Source organism: Solanum verrucosum, unplaced genomic scaffold (genome assembly GCF_900185275.1).
Source record: "Solanum verrucosum unplaced genomic scaffold, falcon-dt-bn FXZP01000238.1, whole genome shotgun sequence".
Classification (NCBI taxonomy): domain Eukaryota; kingdom Viridiplantae; phylum Streptophyta; class Magnoliopsida; order Solanales; family Solanaceae; genus Solanum; species Solanum verrucosum.
Genome location: NW_026020630.1, coordinates 2,896,040 through 2,909,081, shown reverse-complemented (window position 1 = coordinate 2,909,081; position 13,042 = coordinate 2,896,040). Strand labels below are relative to the sequence as shown.

The 13,042-nt window shown below is 34.1% G+C and overlaps 2 protein-coding genes across 3 annotated transcripts; one reads left to right on the top strand and one right to left on the bottom strand.

The window, feature by feature from the left end:
- Positions 1–407: 407 nt before the first annotated feature.
- LOC125811951 (repetitive proline-rich cell wall protein 1-like) lies at positions 408–1,997 on the top strand. Its single transcript, XM_049491500.1, has 2 exons — positions 408–1,254; positions 1,725–1,997. Exon 1 carries the CDS (start codon positions 439–441, stop codon positions 1,252–1,254), a length of 816 nt encoding a protein of 271 aa, XP_049347457.1. The 5' UTR covers positions 408–438; the 3' UTR covers positions 1,725–1,997.
- Positions 1,998–3,190: 1,193 nt separating this feature from the next.
- On the bottom strand, positions 3,191–8,098 carry LOC125811946 (zinc finger BED domain-containing protein DAYSLEEPER-like). Of its 2 annotated transcripts, none has more exons than XM_049491489.1 (2): positions 7,924–8,098; positions 3,191–6,146 (listed from the first exon to the last, which is right to left on the bottom strand). In XM_049491489.1, exon 2 carries the CDS (start codon positions 6,124–6,126, stop codon positions 3,415–3,417), a length of 2,712 nt encoding a protein of 903 aa, XP_049347446.1. In that variant the 5' UTR covers positions 6,127–6,146; positions 7,924–8,098; the 3' UTR covers positions 3,191–3,414. The 2 variants fall into 2 exon arrangements, with proteins under 2 accessions (XP_049347446.1, XP_049347447.1); XM_049491490.1 differs by having other exon boundaries at positions 3,191–6,175; positions 7,924–8,084.
- Between the last annotated feature and the right edge of the window lie 4,944 nt (positions 8,099–13,042).

Sequence of the window (13,042 nt, the reverse complement as noted above, 5' to 3'; positions counted from 1 at the left end):
ACATAAATAAAAGTACTATTTCCTCCGTTTCAATTTATTTGTGTTAATTTTCATCTTCAATCTGTTTCAGAAGGAGTGTTTCTTTCCTTTTCTGATAACTCCTTGCATGTTTAATACCACAAAATTAAAGAACATTTTAGTAGATTATATATATCTTTAGCTTAAGCCCACAAGATTCATAAATCTTGTTTACTTTCTTAAACTCCATATCAAATCAAAACAAATATTGATTCATGTACATGCAAGATCACATATAGAGTTGCCAACTAGCAAAAAATATTGGCCATATAGCCCCTCTTGTTCACGTGCATTGGTTTTAGGGTTTTTTTTTTTTGTTTTCATTCAATAATCATCAAGTACTCAAATTTTTCTATCTATATAACACCACAATCTTTGTACCAAATTATTTACCTCATTTTCCTTTCCCTCCTAAAAAAAATGGAGTTCTCTAAGATAACTTCACTTCTTTTCATTTCCATGCTTTTCCTTTCTTCCCTCACTCCCATTCTTGGTTGTGGCTATTGTGGTAAACCTTCTCACAAACCCAAAAAGCCCAAAGTTCCTTCTCCCATTGTCAAACCCCCTATCCATTTGCCACCTATCGGAATTCCACCTGTCACTGTTCCACCAATCGTAAAACCACCCGTTGATTTGCCACCTATTGGAATTCCACCTGTCACTGTTCCACCAATCGTAAAACCGCCCGTTGATTTGCCACCTATTGGAATTCCACCTGTCACAGTTCCACCAATCGTAAAACCGCCCGTTGATTTGCCACCTGTTGGAATTCCACCTGTCACAGTTCCACCAGTAAAACCTCCAGTTGATTTGCCACCAATTGGTTTACCACCAATTGTGAAACCGCCAATTGGTTTACCACCAATTGTGAAGCCGCCAATTGGTTTACCACCTATTGGAATTCCACCTGTCATAGTTCCACCAGTAGTTAAACCATCACCTAAAGGGAAAAAACCATGTCCACCAACTACAAAGGCAACATGCCCAATTGACACATTGAAACTTGGGGCTTGTGTGGATCTTCTTGGTGGGCTTGTTCATATTGGGCTTGGTGACCCAGCTGTTAATGAATGTTGTCCAATACTTAGTGGGCTTGCTGAACTTGAAGCTGCTGCTTGCCTTTGCACAACACTTAAAGTCAAACTACTTAACCTTAAAATCTATGTACCTCTTGCACTTCAACTCCTTGTTACTTGTGGAAAGAGTCCACCACCTGGCTACACTTGCTCCATCTAGGTAATATAACTTTTTCCCTAGTTTTCACTCGGTGTCTGGTACTCACTTTGCGACCCAACCAATAATAGAGCCTCAAAAAATATTAAACATTTATTTATGATTTTGTAACCAGACCTGACTAATTTGAATTAGTGGTGGGGTAAAGAGACTTCATTTTTATGTGTCGAATAAGAGGTCTCTAGTTCAGAATAGAGAGATACTTACGTCCTCACCATTATCTTTATTGGTTAATTGATAACCTGATAAAAATGATATAACTAATTACTTGATATCACCAATTAACAAATATAGATAATATAGAAATATACTTGCATTGTAAATCCTAATTTTACCTTGAATTTGAAATCTATCTAATATAAAAAATATATATAATTCATTAACTAACTAGGATGAGCAACATATTTTTATTGTTTAGCAACAGAAGTTGTCGATAATTAAACTCATTAATTTAAATTCTGATTAAATTGCAGGTTTCCAATCTGAAATTTGAAGAATTGCATGGATTGACATGAAAGGATGTCAAATTTCTGATTTATTTAATTTCTCTCCACCCACCCCTTCAAAATTGTATTTTGTGTATTTCTGCTATTGTTTTATCATGGCTTTGTGGAATTGTTATTTAATGAAATTATTATTATTTCAGTGTATCGTTTGAATATCATTTGTTTCAATGAATTACAAAAAAAAACAAGTTGTATCGTTTTCAACGTTTTAGTAGTCTTATTTGCAAAGTTTAAGTTTAAGTTTATTATAATAATAATCATTGGTTTGGTCTGTAATTTAGGGCAACTGTATGGTCCATATTGTTTATAAAGTTAAACTTATCCTGCCTGGCTCCGTTGTCATTCCTACCTATTGGTGGCTCAAAAAAAGTTTCACGAATCTTTTTATTTATGTTTATTAAAAGAATTAAGTTTAGGTTAGGGTGTCGACAAGTTATGATATTAAAGATAAAATATGAACACTAAGATTAAAGTTTTCAGGGAAAAAAAAAACAAAGGTATCTATACTCTTTTGAAATAAATTAAAAGAAAAAAACGTATTACATAAAATGAAATTTCAAAAAATAAAAATGAAGATATTCAGAGTTTCAAACATTGTGATCTGAAAATTGTAACTTTATGTAGATATCACATAAGAATTTTTTATTTTTTTAAAAAAAAAAAGATAAATAGGACCATTACATTTTGGAGATGTTATTGGCTGAACCAAACAATATAGTCCATACAATATTTCCAAGTCCTCAAAGAAGGAATCACAAGGTAAAACCGTACGAAACTTAGGGGTCTGATAAAATTCATATTTACGACAAAAACTTCCATATTAGGGTAAAAATTCTCATAACAAAAGCAATTTTATATTCGGAGCTAAATCTAAGATCATTAGATTAAAAATGAAGTACTTATCATTCTATCATAATCGTTACTGATAGGAGAATTACTTCTTGTTTCCATATCATGTTACTTCATACTCCAAATAACAAGAATATTAACTTCATCTTGTTTAAATTCTTAAAGAGTTCAATTTTTGTAGACATTATAAAAGAAAGTTTACACTATTAAGTCATCTTTTAAGATAATTAAAGGTTAAAGTGTGGGGTCCTAAGAAGTTTGTCAATATTGTTGACCTACAAGTATCAGTGTTTGATTCCACGGCCCCGAGTCTCATTGGCCCAAGCACAAAAATGAGATGAGCCTAGATGGAAAGACATTAACAGCATGTAATCATATGGCAAAAGCAAAAATTCCTATGGTGAACTCCGACATGTTTAGGATTGAGGCATAGTTGTTACTGTAAAAAGCATAATACAAAAAAATCCAGCTAATATAACAATTTTATACCAAGATAATCAACTCCATAATGCAAGGGATTTGTGTTCTGCATATAGAACATAGATAAGCAACACAACTGTATAAACATACATACTCATATCATGCACCAGAATAAAACTGCTTTCATGCATTCAGACACTAACGAAAAAAGACATCGAAAATCGCAACTAAACTCTCCAGTAAGTCTCTAGTGATACCAAATTATGATACAAGAAAGTCGATTCTCGGATGACACGGAGGAGGAGACAAATGTTATAACAGTCACAAAGAAAACAGAAATCAGCTACAAAGGCTATTCTAGACAAGTATTTAACATCACAGGAAAAACTTAAATCGGGACTTCCATTTTTATTGGTGCATGTAAAGTATTTACTGATGCATTTTGAAGCCAATCCTTGGCGCAGATGAGGGCCTCCACGGTCTCAGGTCGCAAGGAACACCTGTAGCGATCCATCTCTTTGCCTACCGTGCTAAACACAGAATCGGCTGTTACAGTAGAAACTGGAACGGACAAGATGTCACGAGCCATTTTTGACAGAGTTGGGTACTTCATTCTGTTCAGTTTCCACCACCCCACAACGTCAAACTCGTGAACACGAGGTAGCAAGGACTCATCCAAATATTGATCAAGTTCTGACCTTGACTGCTGGCTTGTTGTCTCCATAATGTAGGCATCAAAATCTGTAAGTCCGCCCCCACCATTCTCCTGCTTCAAAGTCCCATCATTTACCTCTTCAGCATAAGCTGGGGTCAGAGGCAGAGGAAGTGCCACGTATTCAAGGAAGAGCTCGTGGATTCCCTCCTCAACGAACTTCACATAGGTGGCAGCTTCTTCACCATATATTTTCGTAAAACTGAATTCGACAAGTTTCATTTTGAAGCGTGGATCCATTACTACGGCAATAGCTAATATTAGACAACAACTCTTCCAATATTTATCAAACTCCTCTTGCATTGTTTTGGTAAGACTGCTTATGGATGGATCTTCACTTACTGCAGCACGAGCCAGTTCCAATTGAATCTTCCATGCTTCATGGAAGAATGTGTTGGTTGTTGGAATTGTTGGTGCGGTCAGAAGATTGGCGGTGTCGAAGAGGATTTTCAAGTAAGTACAAAGAACCTCAACTTGCTTCCAATCTTCCATTGTCAGGGCATCCTTGTAATCGGGATCAGATGTATCCAAGCATGAAAACACTTCCTTTAACTCTGATGCAGCTAACAACATCTCATATGTTGTGTTCCATTGAGTTTGGTCATCAAGAGCCAAAGTCTTTGTGCTTGGCACTTGAAGCTGCTGTTTCAGCTCAATAAACTTTTCCTCGTGAAATTCTGATGTTTTCACATACTTGACGCTATCTCTTACTTTCTTAACAGTTTCTTGCAAAAGCTTAAATGCACCTTGGGCAATGCTGCTTAAAGTTCGAGCAAGACAACTTCCGACCAACAACTGACCATTGAGCACAAGCGGGTTCTTCACAGATAGTAAAGCTCTAAGATTATCAACAGCAGCATCACCCAACGATTGATTAATAGTGACAGAAAATAACTTACCTTCCATACTCCAGTCAGAAAGGCAAGCGGCAACAGCGTGGCTGAAAGCCGTCTCAGAATCTGGATATGGTTCCATGATGATATTGAGTATTTTCCTGTGAATTTTCCACTCACTGTCAATATACTGCCCGGTTATGAACACATAGCCCACAGTGTAGCAGGAGGACCACATATCTAGCGTTAAGCAGATACGCCCAGGCACTCCCTCAATCACCTTCTGAATGGCTTGCTTCTCTCTGAGATAAGTTGCCACACAATCTCCTTGCACAGTGTTGAAGCTCACCATATCAAAACGAGGTTGAAGATTCTGAACAAAAGCAAGAAAGCCTGGATGCTCAACCATGTGAAGGGGATAGTCGTGCATGATGATCATCTTAGAGATCTCTTGACGGCACCGGTCAGGATCAAAAGCAAGGTAAGGAGCAGATGCAGTCCTATAACGCCGTTTTGGTGCATCAGTACTACCACCATATCCACTCATCTTAGGAGGTGTACTATACGGGCTCAATTGATTGTTCTGTTGGTTACGTAGGACTACTGGACAGGTTCCTTTGGCAATATGGCGTTTCAGGTGACTAGTGCCAGCTACTTTTGAACCTGTACTATATGCAAATGATTGCTTGCACTGCTTACATTGTGCCCTTCTAGTTCCACCGCCAACGTTTTCAATGGTGAAGTGTTCCCAAACTATTGACTTCTTCTTCCTACGCTTGCTGGGCTGTGTTTCTGGATTGTTTGGAGGTGTTTCTATATAGTTGGGTTGTGGTTCAGCAAGGACCATCTCATTTAGTGGGATCATCTCATCATCCGGGACCATCTCATTGCTGGGGACTATCTCATTCCCAAGCACCATATGATGTTCATGCATCATCTCATGTTCCGGCATCATCTCATGACTATGTTCATGCATCATCTCATGTTCCGGCACCATCTCATGACTATGTTCATGCATCATCTCATGTTCTGGCACCATCTCGTGATTATGCTCATGTGTCATCTCATTTTCCCGCACCATCTCGTGATTATGCTCATGTGTCATCTCATTTTCCCGCACCATCTCGTGATTATGCTCATGTGTCATCTCATTTTCTGGCACCATCTCATGACTATGCTCATGTATCATCTCATTTTGCGGCACTGTCTCATGACTGTGCTCATGTATCATCTCATTTTCCGGCACAATCTCGTGACTATGCTCATGTATCATCTCCTTTTCCGGCACAATCTCATGGCTGTGCTCATGTATCATCTCATTTTCCGGCACAATCTCATGGCTGTGCTCATGTATCATCTCATTTTCCGGCACAATCTCATGGTTGTGCTCATGTATCATCTCATTTTCCGGCACAATCTCATGGCTGTGCTCATGTATCATCTCATTTTGCGGCACCATTTCATCACCATGCTCATGAATCATCTCATTTTTCGGCACTATCTCATTATTCTCAGTGGGGGTTGCTGGAGTAGCTGTGGTTTCTGGGGTCGCCATCAATATCCAGGATCTCAAGGCTGTGGGAAGCACAACACTTATCAATTATCTGTATAATTTAACAATAAAGAAGGAGAAAGAAAACAAAAATCATATATATTGTGAACTGAAGAAAAGAAGTGCGAACACACAAAACACATTCCCGAAAGTAACACCATCGTGGGTGTGGGTGTGGGTGTGTGTGCATTTTCTGTAACGAGTCTCAGGAAACTAAGATTCTTTTGTGTTAAAAAAATCAATATGAATTCTCTTTCTTCGTCCTCCCTCTGTAAACTAGTGTCTCTTTTGATATCCTTAACAGCTTGACATATTATATCTTTGATAAGTTTAAAATCACACCTCATTCACTCCTCGGTCTGTTTTAGAGAAAACCCTCCTGCGCTATCAGTCCAAGATCTTTCCTTGTAAAGAAAGAAATGGCTACAGCGGAGCTGACTGCACCATCCATTTCTGGTAAGGGTTTTGCATCCTTTGTAACCTTAGGTCCACAACAAAATATTAATGTTGCACCTTAGGTTCTTTCAAGCAAAATAAAGGTGGCTCCATGGATTTGTCGTGGAGCTTCAAAGTATACACGATGTTTTATACTGTTTCTGGATTAAGACAGAGCCATATGTAGGATTTGAACCTTGCACCATAGAGATTCAGTATTGAATTGCAGCCTATGGCCATCAGTAGGTATTGAACCCTGCACCTAACGAATGTGGCATGAAGTTGCAAACCTTAGGCTGCAACTCCATTGCTTCAGCCATACTTAGTAGGCATTTGGGCATGAATTGGTTGATATTTGGAAGAAAAAAACAGACGTTAAGTTAACCAAATGGTACTTGGAAGTTGAAGTTGTATTTAGACATGAAAACATAGTTGGAAGTTTGGTGAGTTAAACTTGAAAAACTCTTAAAACTCTGTTTTTTCAAACTTCAAATTCCATATTTCAAGTTCGAAGTTGAAATAATGGGTCAGTATGATAAGCAAATATTTGAAATAATCTCCATATATTATTTCAAATGTTTGAAACAAAATCTATGGACAAACAGCTCCTTAAATTCACTCTTTGGACCAATAGAACATGAGACTCAAAGCTTTAGCAAACAAACTACACCAAATTAGTTCCTCGTAGCTGAACAATCCAGCCCGTGGAGCATCTCCGAAAGCCCGGTGTTGCCTCCACCAGCCCGGCCCAAACCCACACCTGACCCAAAGTTAAATAATACTAGTCCTCCTAAGGCAACAAGGAGAGTTCAGAGTAGTACTCTATTTTCAATGAAAATCAGGGCTAAAATGGACATTTTACAACACAAGGGCTAACAAGATAGAAACATCAACTTACTAAAATCTAACTCAGAAAATGGATCAAACATGGGCTTGTAGATAAATCTAAACAAAGCCCAGATCAAAATCCTCTTTTTTACTAGGCATTTACTAACAATGGATCTATTACACTGCCCAGACAAAAAATTCAACCAAAAACTTCAACAATCATTTCATATACAGCCTTGGATTTCATTAAACCTGCAAACTTCAAGCCCAGAACATCAATACAAAGATAAAAATCCCAAGTTTTTTTCAAAACACATCAGCTGAACTTTGAAATGATCCTGAGAAGCTTCAAATAGCTCACAACAGATACTGAAATATCAAAATCTAAGAACATAAACCTTTAAAATCATATTCAGCACACATTTTACACAAAAATATACAATCTTCACACTAACACAGTAAATCCATAGCTAAAAAATCGAAAAAAAAATGAAACTAAATCAAATCTGAATTGAACAAAAAGGGGTACTACTATACCTGTAGGAAATTTTGAATTTTCAGAATAACCCAATTACCGAAATTCAATTCTGAGCAAAACCCAGATAGGAATTTCGAAGCCGACGAGTTTTTCAGGCTCCGGTAGCGAATCAGATCTAGGTTTTCGGCCGTAGCTGGATGAGAGAGAAAGAGAATTGGGCTTTGAACCCGAAAAAACCAAACTGGACTTTGTGTTATGATAAATTGGTTTATTTAGTGATAAGGGTTTACAATTGACAAAAACATTAAATTGGATTTGGACTTTTATTTTTATTTTTTAAAATAAGGTCCATTTAATGTTTTTCAATATTGTGAAAATTGAAGGTATTGTTAGTGTAGTATGTTTTTTGGGTTAAATTTGTACACAATTATATACCTTTTTTGTTCAAGTTGGTTTGATGTGTGACTTAAATGGACCATAGCCCACTTTTTTTAGGGTATATTTGGTTGGTTTAGTGTAGCTAGGTGGGTGTGGGGTGTGGGGGTGGGTGGGTGGGTTGTAGCCCATTGGAATATTTGTGTGGACTCTATTTATGATGGGGTCTATAATTGTGGCTAAAATTGAAATTGGAGGAATAGGGTTCTTTTTTTAAGAAGAATTTTGATATTTTCACTTTTGAAACAAAAGGGATGATGACATCTTATTCAAGTCCAATCTTGATAATGTTGAAATTGATCCAAAGAAAGCAAGTATCTACAAAAAGATATCACGTTATTCGGAAGAACTTTGAATTCTAAAAAAAATAACACAATGAATTTTGAATAAAGGTGGATTCAGATTTGTGAATTTTAGAAAAGCATCTCATTAATTCTGAATAGATTGCTTTTATATATTAGCTATATGTGAGTTTATTAACAAGTACAAAAGATTATGGACAATGCACTACTCCTGTTGATGGAACTTGTAGCTAGAAAGTGAAATTGGTGAATCCAACTCAAACTCAATGATCTTTTTCATTTTATTTATCTAATAATCATATTTTATATTTTATTATATTTTAAAAAAATAGTTATACGTTATACTCTACTTTATTTGTAGATTTATTTTTACCATATTGTTGATGTGTGATATTACATAACAATGAAAAATAATTAATACAATTATTCAATTATTGCATTTATCAAAATAATTTTATACAACACAATATAATACAATAGTATATACTTATGAGACAAAATATACTAGTATTTGTTTATCTTTTGTTTTCCTTGATTTTCAGAGTTAATATAAGGAGGGTAAGAATTTTGTTTGGTGGTAGAAAGTAACTCTTTTTATCCTCATTTTCACTAGTTTTATAAGATTTTCTGCAGAAAATTACCACCAATTATTATGGCAAAAAATCCCACCAATCATTAAGTTGAATGTTCATCTACAACTTTATTACTGCCAATTCTTGAATGGAGTTGATTTTTATTCGTTAATTTTGGACAATATATTTGGTAGTACTGATTGTGAAAAAATGAGCTACTTATTCCTACTTTGCACCAACTATAATTAATTTAAGTCCTTTTACATACATAATAATGTACATTAGTATTAAAAATACTTGTAACAATTATGTTAATTAGACCCAAGTTATAATGAACTCCAATATTCTATATAGGTGGCATAGTTGGAATTCCTTCATCTCTGATCAGATATTTTGGATTCGAACTCTTGAGAATATTAAATATTTTGTTGGGAGGTTTGCTCCCCAAATGGGCCTACAATGCGTGAATATGAATTTTAGTCGGGCCTCAACATGAATATTGAACACCGATAAGAAATCCCCCCTCCGCCTTCCAAAAAACAAAAGTTCAATAATGAGTTAATGGTCAAAGCACTTACCTAAAGCATCCCGATTTTTCAAATTTCATATATACCTAATAGTGTGCGAGTTTTCTATATGAATTATCACCAATTATTTATCAAAACACACTTTAAATATCTAATTGTTCCTCTTTTTTTTACATGAACGATAGTGATATTTCCGGTAGGAAAAAGAAAGAATTGATAGTTGAGGTATGTTTTGACAAATAGATGGTGATATATAATTTAGGTAAAAAACTCGCAGACCTGATAGTTCATATATAAAACTCAAAAAAACTGAATACTTTAGATATACTTTTGACCCTTCGTTCTTCAATAATTAGTAACTAGGGAAGGATAGACACTTGCAATCCCTATCTACTTTTAGTCGAATTTAACTGGTCATCGTGAACAAAAGGAGGGTCGAATTGAACAATATTTGCCAGAAAATTATATTATATATAAGTCAAATATTACGTTATGCGTATATATATATATTAAAATTTCTGACTTTACCACTCTAAATATGAATAATTATATATCCAAATAATTTTTCCAACCTTAAAAAAAATTATTGGTAATAATGGTGGGCTTATAATTAGGTTAACTGGTTGTACAGAATTATGCCCAAAAGGTCCTTAGCTACAACCTAGTCCTAACCAATGGTTGGTAGATCTGATGATGAATTAGTTAAAGTCCAGCCCACCACTATACTGATTAATTCCTATTGAATTATTGGTTTAACGGTTAAAAAATAATTGTGTTTTATGCTATTGGTCAATTTGTTCGGATGTTAATATTTTTTTATTTTCTTAACAGTTTAACTGATAACTCAATATAATTTTTTAAAACTTTCTTTCAACATCATTATATGACCCCGACGTCTTTTGATCTCGACCCTAATCCAACTCCAAACCTTTCCAAGACCGAACCTCGATCCTAATCAATTAAATCTAATTAAATTTAACTTTGAAAGTTAGTCAAATCATTTTTTTAAAAATAAAATATGATAACTATTTTAAAACAGAAAAAGTGCAATAACTTTCGGTAATTCTTGAAATGGAATCTTGTTTTATCCTCAAAATGTGATTTTTCAATACAAATCTAAATTAATCAAGCTCTAAAATAACAACATTGAATGAAAAAACAAAACAAATAAATAAAGACAAAGTTATGGGTAAAATCAATTAGACAGACTGCCTTTTTAATTATGTTGGATTAATATATGCTTTGGTTTTTGAAGAAGAAAGATACATGGTGAAAACTTCCATAGAAACATAAGTCATATGAGGTGACAAAATAGTACACATTAATTCCCATGCATATGTTTCATAGTAGCAACACCAAGGGGGCAAAGCTAGCCTTCGAGATACAAGTTTGATTAAATTTAATATTTTCTATCTAAATTTTATATTTATCATGACAAATCATTCAACATTTACAAAATATCAAGTAAAAATTTAAAAATCAATAACTTAAAAAGATTAAAATCTTAAACTCATAAATTTCAATTTTCATATATGAAATTGGATCCATCTCCGTAAAAGGTATTTATACCTTCGATGCAGATATAACTAGACGAGCCACTTAATTGAGTTAGCTCGGAACTCGGCTCAGCTCGTTTGTATTTAGTTTAGCTTGATACTCTTATCATGTTCATTTAAACCTAATATTATTTTCAAATACAAAAAATATATTGTAGGTATTTCTTGAACTAATTAAGATTACGTGGACTTGAATTTCATGAATCCTTTTTAAGTATTTAGTTGTCAACAAAAGTTTAACCACATTTTGATCTCTTTGTGAATGTTCCATGAGTTTATGAAATATTCGAGATGCCTCTTTAAAAAATATATTTATATATACATGAGCTAGAGTTTAAGATAGAATAGAATAACTTTCAAGATCCCTAATTGAAATTAATCCTTCTCACAGAATTCTACAAAACTTCAATGTCTAGTTATCTACACATGACATGAAACAGCACCATCCTAGAATTTTCTCAAGACTTAAATAATGAAATAGATTTAAAAAGAGAAGTTTTGTATAAAGGAATATTCTTTGTTTAGACAAACCAAACAAAACAACGATGCATTTATAATATTTATATATTTTTATATATATACATCTTTATGTATGAAAAAAAAGACTAATAATGCAGTGATTGACAGCTAACTTTACAAAAATACCCACTAACTTCCATAGATCTTGTAGTCTAAATCTAATACATCCATAATATGCGTTAATCATGCCTATTTCCTTTCTCCTTCCCTCTAATATACTAGCCTAACTCAATGAAGGCGATTGTCTGCACTGACTCAGACACATATGTAAGCGGATTGAGTAATGAGTTGATTTTTAAATTGTCTACATCACACATTCGAATACGATCTTTTCTAAATCTTTACTAAAACGAGATATTTTGTGCATCAAACTATCCCCTCCTCACAATATACACACATGAAAATCATTGAAATTTAATTAGGTTATATTTTAAATTCAAAATTAAAATACATTCACCGCACAAGAACTTAAAATTTAAACACATCAAATTTGAATCCTAAAATTTTCCTACAAATATAGTAGGAGAACAACTTAACGAGTAACATACTGGCAGTAGCAAAGCTAGAAATTTCACAAAAAGTGTCCAGGTGAAATTTCACAAAGAGCTACTACTAGTGAAATTCGAACACATGAACACTTTAAGTTTGTGTGTCTTCGCTCTTTCAAGAGCACCTAAAATCACTAGACTACATCATATTATTATATCAAATGTGTCCAAAATATGTTATTTAACCACTTTATTTATTATTTTACTTGTATATACTCAGACAAAGGGTGTCACACTAACCTTATTTAACAACGAATTTTAGTTAATACTTATTTTTGTAGTGTATATATGTATGTACATATTTATGCATAGATGTTAGAGAAACACACAACTATGTAAAAAAAAAAGGGAAAAGGGCCTGATATACCCCTTAACTTTGTCATTTGGAACTAATATGCTCCTTGTTATGAAAGTGTCTCATATATACCTTTACCGTTATACAAACGGCTCACATATATCCCTACCGTTACAAAATGAGCTCACATAGACCCTTCATTTAACGGAAGTGAAAAAATTAGTTTTAAATTTATATTTTTGATTTTTAATTTTCTTAAAAATTATTTAGGGGTATATATGATTCTTCTAGCAAAGTTCAAGGTATATTCTAATCTTTTTCATACATAAATTATTTTTTGACTTCTTTATTATAATTATTTGAGTTTCTTATTTTATTTTTTTTTTCTTTCATTCCTTAGTGTAAAGAAAAAAATTTAAAACTA